General features: G+C 42.5%; 1 protein-coding gene and 1 pseudogene across 1 annotated transcript; both read right to left on the reverse strand.

Annotated features, from left to right (window-relative positions):
- Positions 1 to 4727: 4727 nt before the first annotated feature.
- Positions 4728 to 5502, reverse strand: LOC115091595 (annotated as a pseudogene).
- Positions 5503 to 20018: 14516 nt separating this feature from the next.
- On the reverse strand, positions 20019 to 20954 carry LOC115091457 (olfactory receptor 51G2-like). The gene has a single exon (XM_029601678.1). It carries the CDS (start codon positions 20952 to 20954, stop codon positions 20019 to 20021), a length of 936 nt encoding a protein of 311 aa, XP_029457538.1.
- Positions 20955 to 23704: the final 2750 nt, after the last annotated feature.

Here is a 23704-nt window from a genome sequence, read left to right on the forward strand (position 1 = left end):
TTAAACGCCCTGGGCGATTTACAAAAACCATACATAATATGTTTCCCTGGGTTCTTTAAGGTTGGGCTCTGCACTTTTGAAGGGTTTTACTCATCCAGAAGTGCAGGAAATACAGGGAATGGCCTTTGCTGTGCTGTCCTGAGCAGCTCCTCTGCTCTCCTGCCAGGCTGGGATTTCTCTCCATTACTACTTGTGACCATCACTACCTAGTATAAGGTGTAAGGGTTTTTATCTCTGGTGCACAAGCAGCCGTAGTTGTGCTGAAGAAGGAGAGAGACTGAAGGGCAGATGTTTTGCTATCGCCTTTGCTCGTTAATTTTAGAATATTTTGTTATGAGCTGGTATCACTAACACTTTGCCTTGCAATTGATTAATTCTAATTATGACTTGCTGTAAATTCTGTTATTAGTTCATGTTTAACTGTATTTTGTTTCTTATTGAATGTAACCTTATGTATTGAGCTATACTTATTCTGTATGTAGCATTGTTTCTTTTCGGGCTTTGATCAATGGAATAAGTGACTTGTAAGTTAAAGTGAAATTGTGCCACTTTGCTCCAATTCTTTTTAATCCATGCCTGGACAGCATACAAGACTTTTCAGACCTTTCTACCTGCTGCCACTGGGATAAGACTCGGGGTAGAAGGTTACACTATTATCGGTTTATTCCCGGGGGGATTCCTGCTATCCACATTCGTGCAATCAGCCTTACTGGGTGCCCACATCCCGCTGTGTCAATGTCAAGAGACGTGTAAGGGACTGGAATTCCTAACTCCGTCTTCCTTCCAGGTAAGAAAGCGAAGAAGAGGTCGAACGGTTTCAGGGGATGAAGCACCTCCTCCCTGTGAGTCGGGACAAACTGCCCCCACTGAAAATACTGCTACAGCAGAGAAGCCGAAGCCTGGCCTTCAGATCCTCCGGAGACAGCAACTGCTCATGCACGCTTAGCAGATTTCAGCCTGCTCTCTCTCAGTCCCTGTCCTGATAGCTCCTCAAGTACCATGCTCCATGACATCACAGCCAGCAAAGCACTATGGGAATAGGACACTCAAGATGGCCTCTCTACTGTAACTAATTTTTTATTTATTTATTAGTTTATCCTTACAAAACCATAAATGACAAAGAAAAGGTGAAGCAAAAGAAAATATTTCTGCAATAGAAATACTTATAAAAGGAAAAGGAAAAAATACATTGCCTTAGTCCAAAAAATAAGGGGAGGAGATACAGACTTTGGGGAATTTATTAACAAAAGGAAATCAGTATAAGAAACAAGCTTAACTTACTACAAAGACAAGGTTAATAACATTATAAACGCCTTGAGAGGGCACTGAAGTTATAGACTTCTTCTGATCTATAAAGAACGTAATTGTTCAGGGAGGAGGAAATTATTAGGGATGTGCAATCGTTTTGGATGACTTAGGCAATTTCAATGAAATTGCCTAATTCGTCCTGTTCGGGGACCCCCGAAAACTGAAGGAATTTTTCCCGAAATTTTGGTAAAATTTGTTTTTTGGGTGAGTGCACACTAACCTGCAATTCGGGTTCCAACGAAAAACGAAAGCCCGATCCACCGGAAAAATGAAATTTCTGCGGCGGGCTGAAAACGAAGCCCAAAGCAAAAGGTTTGGGAGATACACATCTCTAGAAATTATATCTAGAACCAATGTAAGTAATAATACTTTTACACGGATATCTAAGCGAGAAAGTTGTGCCCAATGACAAAACTTTTTGGCGCATAGCAAGAAAGAATTCCCTTCTTTCTTGAGTGGATAAATCCAGATATGATTCCCATAAAAAGTAGCATGGGCTTTATGAAAGTAAATTCTCAAATCGTATTTACATCTTGCTCAAAAACAAAAGAAACCAAAAGAGTCTCTTTTTCTGCAGCCTCTTCAACAGAACTCTCTAACACAGCAGAGACATCCAGCGGTGAGTCCGAACCCAAAGTATGGCCACTCCCAGCTCTTCTGCGAGAAGGCAAAAAATAGTTTGGTGATTGGTGGACAAGCTTCATCAGGCAAACCAAGAAATTCAATAAAATATTTCTTTAAGGTTTCTTTAACTGAAACCCCTGGTAATTTAGGAAAACTAAGAAAAACACAAATTAAAACACCTAGAAAAGTTTCAGGCTTTCAATTTTCTTATGGATAGCATTCTTATCTTGTATTAAAGCGGGCATTAACACTTTGAAGATTTTGTACTTACATTTCTACATTAGTTACCTTTAACTCAATCTCTTGAATCTTTGGGAATGAGTCTCTCTGAGCTCTGTCACTGATTTTACCAATAGCCCAATGTCCACAGCACAATTAGAAATTGCTGAATCTACTCGGAGTAAAACAGATCATGAGGAATCTAAGGTACTTCAGCAGGTCTTACCAAAGGTTGTAAAGGGGAGACTCGAAGAGGGAGCTCTGTCTGGAGCTACAGCGCCCTGTGGAGAGCTATAAAGTTGCAAAATCTCTCCCATTTCTCTGAGGGAGGATGTAACAGTGGCAGCTGGGTTTACTCCGCTAACAGCCCTCCCGCCGAGGCTACAGTTGCGCCAATCTCCTGCGACGGCCTCAGCACCGTGCTGTCGGAATAGCCCGGCTGAAGTGGAGGAAGGCAGTCAGGAGGGCTGGAGAGAAAGGTCCAGCAAGTTCACCGCTCCTTCAGTGGAAGCCGCTAAGGACTGCGCTCCTCCTAAATCCATCAACCGGCTGAGAACCGAATCCAGTGTGCGATGGCCGGGGAGAGTCACAGATTTGGAGGGGAATTGCCTGGGCTTCCCTTTATGCTTTGGAGGTATGGTGAGAAATAAAGAAAACAAATAAGATAGAGACACCTGCATGCACAGAGCCTTGCAAGTCACCATCTTGACTCCTCTTCTGTAACTAATTTTATTGATCTTCAGACTATAATACTTTGGTCAAACAAGGCATCAAACATGATCAAAATCAGAGACTTAGGGCAGTGAGAAAAGAGTTTATTATGTGTTTTGTGATTGGTGTGTCCTGCACAATGGGAACTGGCATAGAGCCCAAGGTTGGGGAAAGAGCCAAACCTTTACCTTTTCAGAGACTCCCAACTGGCACATCTTACTCGTGTTTCCATTGTAGAACCTCCCTCAGGCACTGTCACTCTTTGCAGTCTTCATCGTGTGGAACCTCATCTCTTCTGGGACCATGGAACCATGAGCTGACACTTGCAAATATCCATTTCCCCTGGTCCATTGCAATGATAGCCCTCACTTAAGGGGACCACAGGCAGTGTATTCTGACTCTGATTCTGATCAACAGGTGTCGTTATTAAGTGAGGTCTGTAATGTTTGCCTGGGGGTTGTGAATGCTTCCACCCTCATTATCAACAGCCCTGATCAGCTGAAGTCAGGCTCATGGATCAAAACTAGATTTCCCATGTGATGATCACATCACTCCTTCTCCAGATTCCTTCAGAGGGTGAAATTCATCAGTCCATTAATCCTACTGAAGATTGTTCAGATGCTGATGCTGCTGAATCCATCACTCTTCCTGTAGACTCCTGTAGGGGACTGTCGCACATTAATCCAATGAAATCAATTACTATTACTGCACACTCATTCGGTTATTGACACTCTCAATTGATCCCTTCTACATTCTACTTTAGGGACTGCCCACCTCAGTGAAAACACTTCTGCATAGTTATTCAGATAATGGCATTCCTTAATCCATCACCTCGCACATTTCCTTTAGGGACTGTCCCACCTCAATCCACACGTCTCCTGCAGACTCGTTCAGATCCAATCCATTATTTCTCCTTCAGTCTTTGTCAGGGACTGTCACATCTTCTGCAGACTCACTCAGACCCTGATGCTCCTCAATCCTGAAATTCTAATAGGAATGAATTGAGAATGGCTTTAGGTGGTGGAGGTGAATGACATATTCTATTAGTTTGGATGTAAAAGGAAGAAGGAAGATAGGATAATAGTTTTCAGGTCAGGAGGCTCTAATGAAGAGATTTTGAGGAGAGGTGTGATCACAGCATGTTTGAATGTGTGGAAAGACAGATGGAGGGGATGACCTCAGGAGAGATATAACTGAGGAACTAGCTGAGAATGCAAGCAGAGATGCAAGTAATGAAGCTAAGGAGGATCAGAAATGAACAGTTTCCTCATCTGTGATTTCAGAAAAAGAAGAAAGGGTAGCAGGGGCTTAGAGAAGGGGGAGAGGAAAGATATTGGGGGATGTCAAGAGTTTCTGATGACAAAACCCAAGATTAATCTTGGGACCTTAGTCTTGTGAAGTCCTCTGAGAATGAAGAAAATGAGAGGCAGAAGCCATCTGAGCAGAGTGGTGAGTACAGTGGTTTGGAAGCAAAGATGTTTCTCAGACTGACACTGGAAATTGGAAGGAGGCGAGCAGAACTTGAAATGTAGAAAGCTGGCAAATTTTAGCCAGAGGCACCACGCAGGAATGTAGGAAACAAACTCCTAAGCAAGAAGAAACTACTCTTTAAGATTACCTGAGAAATGGCCCTCCCCTGTACTGGAAAGTACAGGAAGCCTCTCACCAAGTCACTACAATAGCCAACAGGAAGAAGAGCGTGGGTGCTGCTGCTTCATTTTGTGCTCTGTTGAACCTTTGCCCCTTCTACCTACATCCTTCTGTAAGGTGGAGTATCCCATACAAATTATTGTCCTTATTTTGGCTGTGAGAAAGGCTCTGACTCAGCTCTAACTTTGTAGGACTCACCAAGCTACGTTCAGCAGTTACCTCTGATCCTGCCTTGCAGTGATGAATATTTTGACCACTGCCCTCTGAATCTGTTTTGTTTTTATGCAGTAGATTACTGGGTTCAGCACAGGTGGACTTAGAAAACAGATGTTGCCCCACTAGGGAGTAGATCACAAGAGGAACATTTTTACCCAATCTGTGCACCACAGACAGTCCAATAATAAGGATGTAGAAGATTAGGACAGCACAGATATGAGGCACACAGGTATTAAATGCCTTGAGTCGTTCTTCTTGTCTTGCAATATTCAGGACAGTCTTCATAATCGCCATATAAGATAAGAAAATAAACACAGAATCTATTCCTGTTGTGGAGAGAACTGCAAATAAGCCATAATACTATTGATTCTGGTATCTGCGCAGGCCAGCTTCATTATATCAGGATGAAAACAGAATGAATGAGAAAGTGAATTGCTTTTACAAAATGGCAGCCTTTTCAGCAGAAGAGTTAAAGGAATTTCTAGTGCAACTATCCTCACTACAATGGCCACCCCAATCTTGGCTATGGTTGGAATTGGTTAGGATGGAGGCGTATCTCAGAGGGTTACAGATAGCAATAAAGCGATCGAAGGCCATGGCCAAAAGCACTGAGGACTCCATGAGTGAAAAGGTTTGAAGGAAGAACATCTGGACTAAGCAAGCATCAAAATTAATTTCTTGGGAGTTAAACCAAAAGATACTTAGTATTGTGGGTAGTGTTGTCAGTGATAATCCTATATCATAGAGAGCTAGCATGGAGAGGAAGTAGTACATGGCGTGTGGAGACTCCGTTCAGTTTTTATAAGAAAATAGAATAAAGCAGTTTCCCAGAAGTGCAATAGCATACGCAGCACAGAAAAGGATGGAGATCCAGATGTGCTGAGCTTCCAGCCAGGAATGCCGAGCAGGATGAAGGTCAAAGTATGGTGGTTTGTATTATTCAAATAATCCATCCTTGGACTGAGATGCTCCTCTGATGAATTTGAAGAGTCTCCTGCAATTGGAAAGAAAGGATTTAATAAATTCTGACTTCATGTGATAGAGCATGTAGATATCATGCAACAAAGCTTCAGCCTAAGCAGTAACAGCTGTTAATGCCTGGAGCACAATTGTCCTGAACTCCCCCTAATAAGAGAGAGATGAGAAGTGGCATAGATTGCGCAATAGATGTGCTGCTCTAGACCAGTGGTTCAGTTGATCAATAAAGATGTCGCCCTTAGACCAGTGTTTTGATTGATCAATAGATATCCTGCTCTTACACCAGTGGTTTAGTTAATAAATATCAACAAAACTTTACTCAAATTATAAGGATCTCTCTTCATTACTTTAAAAAATATACCGGGGAGATCACATGATGCGCTGAGGAGGAGGGATGTAGATCCCCTCCTCGGGCCCTGTTTTGCGCTCCCAGCCCCAACCAAACCCATCTTGAAATCCATTTACAATGAGGGCCGATCTGTAATTGTGAGCATTCACAGAGGGACTCACCTTCAGCTCTGATGGCGACTAGAGCGGCGAAAAAGGAGAGAGAATGGGACAGGGCCCGCCCCGCAGATACCCCACCGCCGGAAGATGATGTAGGGCCGTCCGACGTGGCTCCGGCGGCTTGCGAAATCCAAACTGCGGTCGTGGAAGCTCTCGCACCCGAGCTGAAAAAGATCTCGGCTCAGCTCTTGGAACCGTCAGGTACTTTGGCGGGGTACGAGGCGCGCTTTGGAGAAGTGGAACAGCGTGTCTCTGGAAATCAAGATGGCCTCGTGGCGGCCCAAACCGAGATCGCGCAGCTCAAAACAACGCTGCGGAAATGCGAAATGCGGATCGAGGACCTGCTGCTCAAATTTGCGATTTGTGGGGTTGCCGGAGACCCTTGAGGAAGGCGGCCTCACCCGGTTTTTGGAACAGTGGCTGCAACGGGAGCTGGGCCTCTCCTCGGTGACCGGCCCGCTCCGAGTGGAGCGTGTGCACAGGTTGGGGCCTCCGAGACCTGCGACTGACAAACCGAGGGTTATTATTGCCAAAATATAAAATTTTTCACACAAGGCCGAGATTTTGCGCGGTCTGCGGGAGGGGAAGTCGCTGTCCTATCAGAATAAGAAGATCCTGATTTTCCAAGATTACTCTGCCTCGCTAGCGGCGTGCCCTCGCTCCCCTGTGCAGCTAATTGTTTACCTTGGGGCTCCGGGCCGTTGTGGTCTATCCGGCTAGAGTGAGGGTCCAGACCCCAGGAGGGGTACGCTGGTTCGCGGGCCTTGAGGACCTCCGGGACTTTGTGAAGGAGCAGGAAAAACCAGAACAGCCCATGGGGGCCGGCTGAGTGAGGCCCAGTATTGGCACAGATGTTTATTTTTCCTTTTTTTTTAATCTCTTCTCTCTCTTTTCTCTTATCCTGGCCTTCAAAATCTGCCCCAGTTTTGGTTTTTGACAGCTGCGGAGGGCAATTTGAACATTTCCGTTAGCGCCCCGGGCCAGTGGCCTTAGGGACGGGTCCTGCCAGTATGTGGACACGAGGCCTGGTTATGGCTGGCCAGCATTGACTCTAGCCCAGGCTAAGGCACCCGGACTCTTCTGGCTGGGCTGGGGATGTCGTACTTTACTCTGCCACTCCTTGCCATTGCTCTCCGTGCTCCGGGGCGGGTTTGGTTGCCCCTGCGCCAGGGAGGGAGGCTCCAGGGACTGTTTTAATGGCCGCTGGAGTCGTGCTCGTCGTCCTGCCTTCCCCAGGTTTTTTAGAGGGGCCAGGTTTGACTTCACGTTTTATGTTCTCTTTATGTGGGAATGAAGCTCTGTTAAGGATGGGGCTGGGTCTCGGGAAGGAGCGCAGCTTGTTCGGGGGTGATCTCGGATACTCATCAAGGGTATCCTGATGGAAGTGGGGGGAGGTTTGCTCAGCCTTGCTCTGTACAATTGTGCATTTATTCTGTTTTTGCAATGGTCTGCGTTCCGGGTTGTGGTTTTTTCACCTGTCCGACACTGCTGGGAGGGTCTTCCTTCCGACTCATTAATGTTTTGCACTAGGCCTCACCTGTCTGCAGGTGAATAGATGATGCGGAACGGTTCTCGTATACTTTCCTGGAATGTGTGTGGTATCCCTTCGCCTATTAAGCGGGCTAAGACCCTAACTACTCTAAAGAGGAAGTCTGCAGAGATGGCATTTTTACAAGAAACGCATCTCACTGACAGGGAGCTCTTTCAATCTCCAGGCTCTTGCCTGCAATGGGCTTCATACCAGTATCATATGTGAGCACTAGATTTTACGTCATTTACTTCTTCCCATATATTGATTTTAATTCCATTTAATTCCTTTCCTAAAAAATTGTTTTTCTTTTTATTATAATAATTTTCACTTATCTTTCAATCACTCTCCATATATTTAATATTTCTCATTTATTGGAAGCTTCTCTCTGTATATTCAGCACTTCTCATTTGCTTGAAACTTCTCAATTGTTCTTACTTCCCACTGCGGTGCTCCCATTTATCTACACCCGATATTGGCAACGTTTCAATATGTTGCCGTGCCTTCTTCAGGGGATTCAATGTTGCTGCAATCAGCAAGAACATAGCAAACGCTCAAACACTACTAACAGCCCTTACCTTATTTCTATTAACATACCTCATTCAGCTACAACTGGACTTACTCTCTTTTACAGCCTGTCCAGGCCTTCACATCGCAGCTCTCCAAAATGGCGTTCAGCGCTTATACGTCCTTACCCGGAAGTGTGGTATTTATAGACAAACACCCACTTATGCGACATCCAATCAAAACTCCCACCTTACATATATACTGACCAATCCTGTGGATGTACCGTGCTCAATTTAAAAATCCACTGTTGCTCCCTCCGCAATAACCTCAAATTCATATTGCCCCCCTCGCACATCAAAACATATACTTCTAACACTGTGAACCGTAGATCTTCAAATTCATGCCCCTTGTCTCCACACTGTTGCACCATAGGGGCTTCCATTTTTTTGTACTTCAGGGCGCTTTTTTGCTCAATCAGGCGAGTTTTCAATTTCCTCATTGTCTTCCCTATACACAGTAGTTCACATAGGCCACCATATACATACATGAGTTTGCTAGATGAACATGTTGTTCTCATTTTAGGTTTATAACCCCGCAATTTTTGTAAGGGTAAATTACTGTTGGAATGTGCTTGTGCGCACATTGAGCATGCATTACACGGATAATTGCCCACTTGTTCATCAACTTTTTCCACATCTCCTCTATAAAATGACCGCACCACTTGATCTTTTATATTGCTCCCTTGTTGGAAGACTATCATCGGTTTATCCTTAAATACAGGATATAGCTGTAAAATATGCCAATGTCTTCTTGTTTCTTTTTACCACCCCCTGTATCTCTGAGGAACTTGGTAATACACATGTTAAACGTTGTGGACTCTTTTTACTCCCAGTATTCAGTAGAAGATCTCTGTTATTCCATCGGGCCCTCTTCATAGCTCTATTCACCACTGTCTACTTGGACTCTCTACCTGGGTAACATCAAGCTAGGTTGAGAGAACATTGCACAAATCTCATCTTTGGGTGAGTTTCCTCACTCCAAAGGTCATCAAACCTTCACAAGAGAGCATTGTTCTGTTCATACGTCTCACTTTGAATGTCAAAATGGCCCCTAACCCCTACACTAATACTTAAACCTCACCTCAAGAGACTAGGTAGGCCTCATATAGAGGTATAAATACCTACCTAGTATGAGGGCATTGTGGCTAGTCTCCCTCTCTCTCTCTCACATAGCTAGGCTGGATCTCCAGGAGCTTAAAACTACTAAAAACAGCATTTGCGAAAACATCACATAGCGTGATAAAGCCCAATCGCACGGCTTTACGCAAATGAAAAAGGTGTAGTTAAAATGCGCATTAAAGCTGTGCGATATGGCTTCACAAATTACGAAGCCAGCCCATTGGCCACAAATCCCGCCCCAAACTCCTCCCCTGTTTCTAATTTACATGGCGTTTTCGCATGCATTAAAGGCGTTTTTTTCAATGCGAAAATGCCTTAATACCTGCAAAAACGCCATATAGCAGTGACCCCCTTAGCGTGTACTAATGTGATAATAACCTTTACATTTGGCAAACCCCATTCTACGAGAAAACCTAAATTCACCCTGTACCTTGGGGCTGTTTGAGCCACTCAGCCTTTCTTCCATGCTCAGGTCTTACACCTTGGAGTTTTCTTTGCCACTCTGCCTTGCTTTCGTACCCCAGTGCTCATACCTTGCCAGTCTGGGGGGGCTGCTTTGCATTTCTCATGGTGCTTTGTAGCCTTCCAGCCACTTTTTGTGTACTTGTCTCCTTTATCAGCATCTGCCTTGGAGGTTTTCTGCAACCTTTTCTGCTTTGTTGCCCATTCATGCTGCTGTAGGATACTAATGCCACTTTTGGTGTCGCATTGCCACTTGAGATGCCTTCAAGGGTTTATGGCACTGTTCCTGGTGCCCTTTTTCGGAGTTTTGGGGTGAGGACAGAAAAGGGGGAGGAGTAGCTCTTTATGTCAAAAACAATATCCAAGCAATTGAACTGCAATGATTTGGAGGCAGAGAAAAAGCATTATGGGCCGTCCTAAAGAAAAGATGATGGTGCATCCATTTTTACTGGAGTGGTATATACAGGCCTCCTACTCAAACAGAAGAACTGGACAGAGAGCTGATAGAAGACATACAAGGAGATGTGTTGATTGTTGGAGATTTTAATTTGTTGGACGTGGTATGGCTTCATATCACACAAAGGATACGGAGAAGAAGCACGAAGACCCGAGTTTTGCAGTTCAAAAATGCAGACTTTGCTGAAATGGGAAAATTCCTGGAAGTGGAATTTGAAGATGGGGAGAAAATGGGAGAGGTGACCAACGGTGGGCCAAACTAAAAGGAGCAATTACAAAAGCAACAACTCTATATGTTAGAAAAGTAAACAAAAGTAAGAGAAATAAGAATGCAATCCGGTTCACAAAGGCGGTGGCTGATGTAATAAAAGCAAAAGAAGCAGCGTTTAAGAAATATAAAGGATCCCAAAAAGTGGAATACAGGGAGGATTATCTGGTGAAACTGAGGGAGACAAAAAAAGTAATCAAGAAAGCAAAAAGTAGGCAGAGGAAAGGATTGCCAAGGAGGTAAAGTGAGGTGACAAAACATTTTTCAGAAACATCAGAGAAAGGAGAAAGGTCCATAGTGGTTTAGTGACACTGAAAGGTGATAAGGATCAATGGGCGGAGAGAGATGAAGACATGGCGGAAATATTAAACAAATATTTCAGTTCAGTGTTCACTAAAGAAGACCCTGGAGAAGGACCATCACTTGTTAACATAACTGTAGAAGGAGGTGTAGTAGACGAAACTCCATTTACCGAAGAGAATGTATGAGAAGAGCTCGGAAAACTGAGAGTGGACAAAGCAATGGGGCCTGATGAGGTTCATCCCAGGATACTGAGGGAGCTCAGAGATGTGCTGGCAGGTCCGCTGTGGGACCTGTTCAATAGATCCCTGGATAAGGGTGTGGTAGCAGTTACTACCCTTAACAGAAACATGGAGGTAACCTGCACGGAGCGGCAGTTACTACCCTTAACAGAAACTTGGGGGTGACCTGCATGAAGCAGCAGTTACTACCCTTAAGATAAGGCTGGGGGTGATCTGCATGGAGCAGGAGATACTATCCTTAACATAAACATGGGGTAATTGTATGGAGTGGCAGTTACTACTTAACAGAAATATGGGGGTAACTGCATGGAACAGCAGTTACTACCATAAGAAACTTGCTGGGCAGGCTGGATGGACTATTTGGTCTTTTTCTGATGTCATTACTGTGTTACTGTTTTACTATGATAACTGTCTGAATAAATGCTTCAGAAAAATGTTTGCTTTATAAAAGAATCCCATTGTTGAAGATTTTAAATAACGTGAATATAATCCAGTTTAGATGTAAATAGCCACTGGATTCACAAATAGTGACATCTATCATTTATTTTAAGATAATGTCATGCATATGTCTGCATGTACAGCAGAGTTATAGTTTGCTGTTATCACTGTTTATCTCCTGGTACGTTTACTGTTTGGAAGAATCAATGTTAGCAGGAATGAAGCAGGATTCTAGCAGCCATATGATAGATCAGAAGAAAGGACCAAAGTGTTTTTGGAAAACTCATGTACAATAATCATATTAGAAATTAAGGCAATATCTGAACGTGCAGTCAAATTACAATTATTATCCATCCAGCATGGGGAGAATGACAGCACTGATTCCACCTACTCAGACCACAGGACGGTTAACGACAGAACCTCTACGTATCCCTCCATCTTACCTAAATCGGAGAAAAACTAAAGACAAGTCCGTATCCTTTCCTGTTACCCAGGTCACAGAAGCCCTGATGGTTGGGATTATCTTCCCCATCCAGGAAATCAGGATGCGAGTGCACTGAGCAGGGATACCCGGGGTCTCTGCCAGGCTCACAGTGTGGGAGAATTTATAATGAATCTTCAGTAAATCCCACCGGGCTCTCACAGTCTGGGGCTTCTCTGCTGCTGCTCCTGGGATTTTTACAGTAAGTGCAAGGAAATTAGAGTCCAGACAGATGATGTCTAATATTCATACAGCTCTCACATAGTCTCTTCTGAGAGCCACTTTCTCTGTGTGTAACTATAGAATGGAATTTCCTCCTGGAGCGATCTGGACTCGATGCAGTTAGCAGGATACAGAACTTAGAGCCAGGAATATGCAGCCCTCACTGCAAACTGTTTCTGCTCTCTTGTGTTCCTTGTGCCATCTTGTACCATCCTTTACATGGGTAAACGACGCGCCTTCACTGTTATAAAAAGGTCCTCAGTGTGAGTAAAAAGCATGCGTTGTTTCACAGCGCACATAGTTTATACCTGGGAGAAGAAAGGAGCGGGGTTAGATCTAGGGAGGATTTAATTTTTGTGATCCCTGTGGGGCCTTTAGTGTGCCTGCCAGCTCACATTTTGAAAAAAAAAAAGCATAACCACATCACTCCAACACTTATTTCACTTCATTGGCTACCAATAAGATACAGGATTGAATACAAAGTACTATCCATCCTACATAAAATTATATATGGAAAACAAGAAAATTGGCTAAGCCCCTCTATAAAACTGCATACCCCAAACAGCAACCTTAGATCAGCAAATAAGGGACTTCTAAAAACACCACCAACTCATTCAAATCAATCTCCCTTGGTAGCCCAAAACTCTGGAACTCCCTACCAACTGAACTCAGAACTCAAGAAAACCTAAAAACCTTCAAAAAAGATATAAAAACATGGTTGCTCAACAAAGCATACCAACTCACCCAATGAACAACACAACAACATCGCCCTCCAATCCATCCTGAAGAATAAATGAAATTCATCACAACTATGTATTATAAACAAGAAGTGAAACATAAAAACTGAACAGTAATCTTGCATATGATACACCCTATGTTTAACAACAGTTTGAACCTTTGGAATCCCTGTTTAACCCTCCTTATCCCTGTAACATTGTATTTTGTAAACTGTTATGATGGCGTTCTTTTGTCGATTCTGAATGACGGTATATAAAACTCGTTAAATAAATAAATAAAAAGAAGCTACGCAGGGAGTTTCCCTTTGAAAATGGGCTTGCAGGCTCTCAGGCAGGAAGTTTCACAAGGTGTTTAGACGACGTAGATGCCGGAAAAGGAGAAGGTGCCAGGTACCAGGGGAGGTGAAGTTTCAGCGTATTTGCCCCCTCAGACTCAGCCTGGGAGTAAAGCAGTTAAGTTTCCTTTTTGAAAAGAAGCCTTAAAGTCAGTGGACACAAAAGTGAAGGAAAGCATAGGGGTGGTGAGGAGTGGACTGAGCATTTTCACCCTGGGAATATACCCTGTCACATTACGCAGTAAATCTTTAGTCAGATTCAGCAGCCTATTTATTTATTTATTTATTTATATGAAATCTTACATTCTGCTAACTTCCAGATAATTGACAAAATAAGTGCAAGATTTTCAGGCTGAAAAAGAGAACTCGATTTTCAAACACAAAGTAGCCTGCCCTTTATTTGCTCTCTTTCTATGCCCATGTCAGAACATTCTCTCTGAGACAGGCCATAGTTACAGCAGTTGGCAGTAGACGACAATACCCTCCCCATCAAAGGAGACAGCAGAACAAATATCAATGGCATGCTATCTGCCAGAGCCCATAGAAGACGAAGCCACAGATCCGTCGGGTATATCAGGCACATGAAGCTACAATGTGGCCCAGCATTTCCTGTGCTGCCCACCAACTAGTGTGCCTGGTAAAAGGGTATTCTCAATGGAAGGGGACATCATGAGCTAACATCATTTGTGGCTGGTGCAAGAGATGGTGGAAAAGTTGGTCTTCTTAAAAATAAACTTCCCTCTGTTGGATTTCTGGGAATTATCATGCAAGTGGCAGGAGGACTGCATATATATCTACAGAGAACCAATGCCCATAGTATTGGTCCTCTGCACCTTGTGTTTTATTGTTTGTCTATTTATTTATTTACTTATTTAAAATGATTTATATACTATATACTCCATAGATTGATGTGGTTTACAATAAGAACATTCATAATAAACATAAAAAAACATAAACATAAAAATCCCTAGAGAAGGAGATAGCCATTTTATACTGAATTATAAAGAACAAAGATGGATCTTTGAATTGTCAATGGAATTCCCTCGGGCATGAATGACACCATTGAAAGCTGATTGGTTGCAACATGAGCTGAATGTAAGCTTAAATACATCCCTTTAAAAATGGCGGATCTTTGATTTGAAACGCCACATAATGAAGCAATTTTTTTCCTATTCCAGACACGCATGTAAGTTAAATTCATATAGCTTTTCAATTTGGAATGTACTGGACACTTATAGCATGTACTTCATGTTTTTCTTTTAAAAATATAAGCCCCTGACGAAGTTTATGAAACACCAGTGCCTGGACGGATAAGTTTCATAACAAATCTTTTTTCATTCAAAATGATGCTGGAGGGATAATATTCTTCTCTATAAAGAAAAGTTTAAAAAATTTGAAAAAAAATTCATACAATACTTGTTACTTTAAAGACTGTGGCAATTGAGAAACAACGTGAATCACCCCATGATTAAGCATATTGAGCAAACACTACAAACAACGAGTGTTTTGAACGTTAAAACGCTTTCGCAGCGTAAGTGTGCAAGTGCTCAAGGATGAGGGTTTAACAGGTTGACTTTCTCATCTTCATATGTGATTATTCTCTATTTTTTGTTACAATTCCTATCACATATTGTACCAGTTTTTTATTTTTTGGTGATTTTGATGCCACTCTGTTGTTTGCCATACTCCACACTATACATCTTGGGAGTTTTGGTGCCACCCTGCTAGTTGTCATGCCCCAGTTTCTATCTCTTTGGAAATATGATGCCACTGTGCTATTTGCCATACACACACTCTAAGCTTTGGAGTTTTCATGCCACAGTTACTATTGTTTTGCCCCCTCACTTGCTGTTGGGTGTTCATTCCACTCTTGATGCTGCTTTGCTCCTCTCATAGGGCCTCATTTTCCAAGCCGCTCGCACGTGATACCAGGATGGGGGCGGAAGACGAGGAGTCGGGGCATCACCGGGGCCGACTCTGCGCCAACACCACGGACAACGAAAAGGTAAGTGCCTTTTCGCTGCCTATTTCGCTCCCAATAGCTTCACCTCCTATGGTGGCGCTATTGGGTGCGAAACCGGCAGTCATTGCACCGCAACAGTGCAATCACTGCTGGCTAGCGCAGGCCCGCCCCCCGCCCCTCATCTTCTCAAGTATCGCAGGCCTACGATACTTTAGAAAATGAGGCCCATAGTGGCTTGAAATGTAGCTTCCTCTGTTTGAGTTACTTTGTCCTGTAACCGCAATATAGTTTATTTATTTATTTATTTATTACATTTCTGTACCATCACTCTGTATCCAAGTCTAACGGTTTACAATTATACAATAACATAAAACCAAATCATATAATCATGTAAAATTAATCATAACATAAAATTAATCATAACATAAAAACAAATCATATAATCATGTAAAATGAATACATACAATAAAAGAATTAAAAATAAAAGAAAGCTTTAAAACATTTAAAAATGAAAGCAATTATAAAAGCCTAAAACTTTTTATGTTTTGACATTGCCATAATCCATGAGCCTTAGTCCCTTTTTATTATACCAACTCTCATATGCATGCTCGAACAGCCAGGTCTTCAGGTTCTTTTTAAAAATCAGGACTTTTTTGCAATCTTAAATAAGAGGAGAAGGAATTTCAGAGTATAGGGCCAGCCATCGAGATAGCACTTTCTCTCCCTTCAGGCAAATGTGCAGATCGGACCTCAGGTTCCTTTGTGGGATGTGTAAGTGTAATGAGGCATTTAGCCATTCTATTTTATCACTGTAGATTGATTTATGTAATAAATTCTAATTAGCCGGGAGCCAGTGTAGGTGTTATGTGATCAAATTTATTTCCACCAGTTAAAACACTGGTAGTCACTTTTTGCAGTAACTGTAATGGTCATAAAGAGCTAGCTGTAGACCAAGAAAAACCACATTACAATAGTCACGATTAGAAAAATCAAAGTGTGGAGTACAGTATGAAAGTCATTATGTGACATAAAAGGGGTTCAATCATTTTAGCATGTGTGATTTACCATAGCATCTCCAATTTTCTGGCTAATTTCTTTCTTCAGATTACGATCACTACCTATAATTATACCATGGCCTAGAGTTTGGTTTGCTATTTCAATTTGCCATGAATCTGTTTTAAAAATATTTGTACTTGATGGTGATTTTCTATTCACTAAGGGGTAGATTTTATAATTTTGCGCAAAAAGAAGACATCGTCAATATACCGAGTCCAGTGGGAAATGTATGAAAAAATTGGAGCAGGGTATAGCAATTGTTCTTCAAAATTTGCCATATAAAGATTGGCAAGGCTATGGATGCTCTTTAAATTCGCAGATCTCACTGGCCCTTGATGAAGGCTTTTGAAGCCGAAATGCGGTCCGTGTTGGGCTTGGCGCTGTGTATGACCTCACGACCATGTCTCTGCTGTTTCTTCGATCATAGAAAGCTAAGTGCATTTGTGCAAAACTTTGCAAATGTTGCATACCCTATTATGGGCCATTCTAATGTTCACTTGAGCAAAAAGAAATTTTTTTTAAAAAGTTGAACCTGACACCGATTGACCTATGATTATACTATCGGTATACTTTGTGCTAACTAGCATTATATATGTATGCCTTGTATGAGGTCTTCTGCTAAGTTAATTTCAACATCACGCTGTGTACTTACACTGGTATTAGAGATTTATGCTTGGGTTCATAGCTTTTTGACTTTATAGCTTGTTGTGTTGCTATTCCCTCCCTGATATTGGTTGCTATAGGATAGTATTGGTCACTCTAGATATTATCAAACAGCTTCTCAACCAAATGGAGTTAGTTATTAACATAGAGAAAACAGAATTCCTTCATCTAGAAAGAAAAAATCTAAAAATCATCCATAATCCTATTACACTCAAAAACAACCAAAAGATTGAACTAGCTGAAAAAGTACGCAACCTAGGTCAAAGGTAGCGCCGGCGCCATTTTGCGCAAAATGGCGCCGGCCATACGGCAACACGATTCGACTGCAGGAGGTCATTCCGGACCCCCGCTGGACTTTTGGCAAGTCTTGTGGGGGTCAGGAGGCCCCCCCTCCAAGCTGGCCAAAAGTCCCTGGGGGTCCAGCGGGGGTCCGGGAGCGATCTCCTATGCTCCTGCCGTCGGGGAACAAAAAAACAAAATGGCGCCGGCACTACCTTTGCCCTATCATATGACAGGTCAAACGTAGCGCCGGCGCCATTTCTACAACGCACCGGACGTCCGAGAGTAAAAGATAACACCGGGACCCTTCCTCTGGACCCCAGGTAATTTAAGGCATTTTGGGGGGGTTCGGGAGGGTGGGGGATTTATTTTAAAGGGTCGGGTGGGTTTTAGGGTTGTTTTAGTGTGCCGGTTTTCCCGCCCTCCCCCTTCCCCTCCCCCCCCCACTGGACCCCAGGTAATTTAAGGCATTTTGGGGGGGTTCGGGAGGGTGGGGGATTTATTTTAAAGGGTCGGGGTGGGTTTTAGGGATGTTTTAGTGTGCCGGTTTTCGATTTACACGATTTACACGATATTTAAAAAATCCAAACTGCGACGATCCGATTCCCTCCCCCTCCCAGCCGAAATCGATCGTTAAGACGATCGATCACACGATTCACATCTCTAGTCTTTACAATCGCAGCACAAAAAAACAAAAAAACGGACTTTTCTCCTCCCTGAAGCCTAGGTAAACTTTGTATTTTTATTTTTTGTACCTTATTTACAAGATGTAACATCAAGTAGGCCTCGCTGAGAGGAGCGCAAAATTCTTAAGGGTTCATAGAATTTCAAAATTGCATTTCCCCATGGGCACAATTGAACATTAATTAATTTAAGTATGCCCGTTCCATCCAATAGTACCCTGCGCCGTGAAAACAGTGATAAACACCTCTTTTAGTATTCCAAAAGAGCTCCTAAATAGCTGGAAAATAAACACCTAAATTTACAATTTATAAACACCAAAACTCAGAAGCTTGTATATAATAAAAATATTTATTTTCATTCTCTGTGACTATCTGACCAATTCATCACTTCAAAGACAGGCGTTATCTTTAATGGATTTATAATTGAAACTTCTTAAGGTATGTGCTTGTTAGTGAGAAAATGCTTCATTGTTTGTCTCACTCATTTAAAATGACTTAATTTACATAATTACTTAATATTATATCCATTTGGCAAGGTGAAATCTCAGGGTGTTCTGTCTTACAATAGCTGTACTATAGGTTGAACTTTCGTCAACAAGTGCCACAGATCAATATTTCATCTGTTTTCTTATTCCCATAAGATTTCCTGAGAAATGTCCTTCAGATGGAGGAGAATGTACGGCAGATCCTCCCTGATCATCTCTGCAGTCAGTAGGAAGACGGAGCTAGGATGCTGCTGCCACACTGGACTGCATTTCAGCCTTTATCCTTCCTACTCACATCCCTGCTCTAACATGGAGTCTGTCACACACATTATTAGAATTTTGGCTGTGAGGAAGACCCTCTCTTGACTTTGGCCTTGTAGATGCCGCCATGCAGCATTCAACAGTTAGATTTGACCTGCTTCAACAGCAGTTTGATATTTCTCTTTCAGTGCATATCCAGCATAACTCTCTGCTTCAATGGCAGGGGGAATGAAGAAAAGTAGATCTATATACAGACAACAACCAACAAGGACTGAATTACATAATCTGGGTAAACAAATAAGCATGAACATAAGAACATGCCATACTGAGTCAGACCAAGGGTCCATCAAGCCCAGCATCCTGTTTCCAACAGTGGCCAATCCAAGCCATAAGAACCTGGCAAGTACCCCAAAAAACTAAGTCTATTCCATGTTAAAGTTGCTAGTAATAGCGATGGTTATTATCTAAGTCAACTTAATTAATAGCAGGTAATGGACTTCTCCTCCAAGAACTTATCCAATCCTTTTTTAAACACAGCTATACTAACTGCACTAACCACATCTTCTGGCAACAAATTCCAGTGTTTAATTGTGAGTTGAGTGAAAAAGAACTTTCTCTGATTAGTTTTAAATGTGTCACATGCTAATTTCATGGAGTGCCCCCTAGTCTTTCTATTATCCGAAAGAGTAAAAAACTGATTCACATCTACCCGTTCTAGACCTCTCATGATTTTAAACACCTCTATCATATCCCCCCTCAGCCGTCTCTTCTCCAAGCTGAAAAGTCATAACCTCTTTAGTCTTTCCTCATAGGGGAGCTGTTCCATTCCCCTTATCATTTTGGTAGCCCTTCTCTGTACCTTCTCCATCACAATTATATCTTTTTTGAGATGCGGTGACCAGAATTGTACACAGTATTCAAGGTGCGGTCTCACCATGGAGTGATATAGAGGCATTATGACATTTTCCGTTTTATTCACCATTCCCTTCCTAATAATTCCTAACATTCTGTTTGCATGGATGTAGCTTGCTTATTGCGGTGGTTACTACCCCTAACTAATTAAGCTAGATACTTCACTTAGATGCAGCTCCAACACTGCTCTCTACATTAATGGTGGGGGTGGAAGGGAAATAGAACCAAAAGGTTACTAAGAGCCAAGAATAACAGATAAGTATGAGAAAAATAAAAGTGTGAAACTTGCTGAGCAGACTGGTTGGGCCATTTGGTCTTCTTCTGCCGTCATTTCTATGTTTCTATGTTTCTATTTTGTCCTGAATATTCTGAGAACTGCTCTCTGGATCTGTTTTGTTTTTATGCTGTAGATGATTGGGTTTAGCACAGGTGGAAGCAGAATGTAGATGTTGCCCATTAGAAAGTAGACAACAGGAGGAGCATTTTTCCCAAACCTATGCACTGCAGCCAATCCAATCATTGGGATGTAGAAGATTAGGACAGTGCAGATATGGGACCCACAGGTGTTCAATGCCTTAAGAGGTTCTCGTGATGAAATACGCAGGACAGTCTTGATAATTGCCATGTAAGATAAGAGAATGCACACAGAGTCTATTCCAGCTGTGGAAACGACCACAAATAATCCATAGAGGTTACTGATTCTGGTATCTCCGCATGCAAGTTTTAGCATATCAGAATGGAAACAGAATGGATGAGAAAGTAGACGGGTCCTACAGAATGGCACTCTTTTCAGGAGAATGAGTAAAGGAATTTCTAGTGCAGTTACCCTCACTACAATGGCCATCCCGATCACAACTATAACCTGATTGGTTAAGATGGAGGCATATCTCAGAGGGTTATGGATTGCAATAAACCGATCAAAAGCCATGGCTAAGAGCACCGAGGACTCCATGAGAGAAAAGGTATGAAGGAGGAAACTCTGAGCCAGGCATGTATCAAAATTAATTACATGAGAATTAAACCAAAAAATACTTAGCATTGTGGGTAATGTAGTCAGTGACAATCCTATATCATTGATCGCTAACATGGAGAGGAAGAAGTACATTGGTGAATGGAGACTACGATCCATTTTTATAATAAATAGAAGAGTGCAGTTTCCCAGAAGTGCAGTAATATATAATACACAGAAAGGGATGGAGATCCAGATGTGCGAAGCTTCCAGCCCGGGAATACCAGCCAGAATGAAGCTTATAGGACTGTAATCTGTGTTGTTAGAAGAATCCATACTTAGACTGTGAAGCGTTCGTGTTGATTTTGAATGATCTCCTGCATTTGGAAAGAAAAGTATGAATAAACCATGACTTCATGTGATAATGTATATACATGTAACCCCTTTTCAGGCCACACAAAATGTCAGAAGGCCTGACGCCTGTTTGAGAGCCGAGCAAGCCCCAGCCTTTATGTTAGTACAAAAAACAGAATGATGGCGCATATGTTGTAGTGGACCTGTCCAGAGACTAGGGCTGTATTTAGCATGCTGGGTAAGGAAAAGGCTTCCTTCCAGCTTCCCAGCTTCTTACACAACTAAAAGCAGCCGCTGTCACCCCCGAGGAGTACCTTCAAACAACAGTCTTTATTTCACAGAATCTGGAGATACCAGCAGTCAGAGCAAACTCGTATAAATGGTGGCTTTGTCAGGGTACATAAATGTCTAACAAGAACAAGAGAACAATGAAACCTGCTCTAATGATCCCTTTCAGAAAACCCCAACTCTTCTACACCCCCCACCCCTATATTTAATAGTTTACTATTCCAGTTATTCACCTCATACAATGTGGAAGGCGAAATATTTAATGTGAATCTTTAATGCAATCTAACTGACAAGGTTACTATTCCAGTTATACACCTCATATAGTGTGGAAGGGAAAGATTTAATGTGAATCTTTAATGGAATCTTACTGACAAGTTTACAATTCCAGTTATACACCTCATACAGTGTGGAAGGCGAAATATTTAATGTGAATCTTTAATGCAATCTAACTGACAAGGTTACTATTCCAGTTATACACCTCATACAGTGTGGAAGGCGAAATATTTAATGTGAATCTTTAATGCAATCTTACTGACAAGTTTACAATTCCAGTTATAGACCTCATACAATGTGGAAGGCGGAAGATTTAATGTGAATCTTTAATGCAATCTAACTGACACATTTACTATTCCATACAATGTGGAAGGTCAAAGATTTAATGTGAATCTTTAATGGAATCTTACTGACAAGTTTACAATTCCAGTTATACACCTCATACAATGTGGAAGGCGGAAGATTTAATGTGAATCTTTAATGCAATCTAACTGACACATTTACTATTCCATACAATGTGGAAGGTCAAAGATTTAATGTGAATCTTTAATGGAATCTTACTGACAAGTTTACAATTCCAGTTATACACCTCATACAATGTGGAAGGCGGAAGATTTAATGGGAATCTTTAATGCAAACTTACTGACAAGTTTACTGTTTCAGTTATGCATTTTATGCATTGTGGAAGGGAAAGATTTAATGTGAATCTTTAATGCAATCTAGCTAACATACAGAAAACTTTGTTGAAAAAACATATTTATAAAGAATTTAAATGTTACAGAAAAGACAACATTATCACTGAGTAAATAATGACAAGAAGGGAAAAAAATAACATTTTTGCACATAAATTTAATTATATCAAGTCCTTCATTACAAAGCAGGATACAAAGAAACAAAAAAAGATATACAAAGAAAATTTACCTTAAAATGGGATCCAGAATGCCCTTAGAAAACATAGGAAACAGTAAGCATTTTCCTCAGTCTGGCAAGGAAGACCTGGAGCCACTAATCTTATCTTAACTCTGGATCTTTGCTGGTGAATCTCTAGAAAAAAACAGGAGTTAGGCTGGTTTAAAAAAATATACATTTTTGTTCTCTTGGTAATTGACTTTATATTTACAAATGTAATTAAGAAAAAATGTAGCCCCCAAAGCGATCATCTGAGATCATAAGTGCAAGAAACACTGCCTAGGAATTTGGGCCTCCCTTTTCAATTCTGGAAATATTTCAATCGGTTGAGCCAGGAATTATTTTTATCTTGCTTAAGAAAATTACCCCATCAGGCTATAGGTACAAGAAGAACTCTATCGTGTGATTACGGGGAGAATTTTCGGAAGCTGTTTACCCAAGGAAACTGGCAGCGGGCAAATTACCCAGACTGTCCCTGGGTAAAAGTAAGCCCGAGGATCTGCCACGCAGTGCTTTCACCCAGGGAAACAAATAGGAGGTGCTGCCGCAGTGCTGCTTCTCTGTTCTCTGGTGTGCCAGCCATAGGCGCCCGTAATTGTATGCGTTTTAAAGGCCCGTGGCAGAAGAGCCCAGCCGGCGCACCACGATCATGTCACGCGGCTGGGTGTTTAAATCCAAGCGAGACTCCAGCAGCTTGCCCTCGCAACGAGCCCGCGGCAGAAGAGCCCAGCCGGCGTACCACGATCATGTCCCGCGGCTGGGTGTTTAAATCCAAGCGAGACTCCAGCAGCTTGCCCTCGTAACGGGCCCACGGTGGAGGAGCCCAGCCTGCGCACCACGACCATGTCACGCGGCTGGGTGTTTAAATCCAAGCGAGACTCCAGCAGCTTGCCTTCGCAACAGGCCCGCGGTGGAAGAGCCCAGCCGGCGCACCACGATCATGTCACGCGGCTGGGTGTTTAAATCCAAGCGAGACTCCAGCAGCTTGCCTTCGCAACGGGCCCGCGGTGGAGGAGCCCAGCCGGCGCACCACGATCATGTCACGCGGCTGGGTGTTTAAATCCAAGCGAGACTCCAGCAGCTTGCCCTCGTAACGGGCCCACGGTGGAAGAGCCCAGCCAGCGCACCACGACCATGTCACGCGGCTGGGTGTTTAAATCCAAGCGAGACTCCAGCAGCTTGCCTTCGCAACGGGCCCGCGGTGGAGGAGCCCAGCTGGCGCACCACGATCATGTCACGCGGCTGGGTGTTTAAATCCAAGC

This window comes from Rhinatrema bivittatum, chromosome 5, assembly GCF_901001135.1.
Source record: "Rhinatrema bivittatum chromosome 5, aRhiBiv1.1, whole genome shotgun sequence".
Lineage (NCBI taxonomy): Eukaryota > Metazoa > Chordata > Amphibia > Gymnophiona > Rhinatrematidae > Rhinatrema > Rhinatrema bivittatum.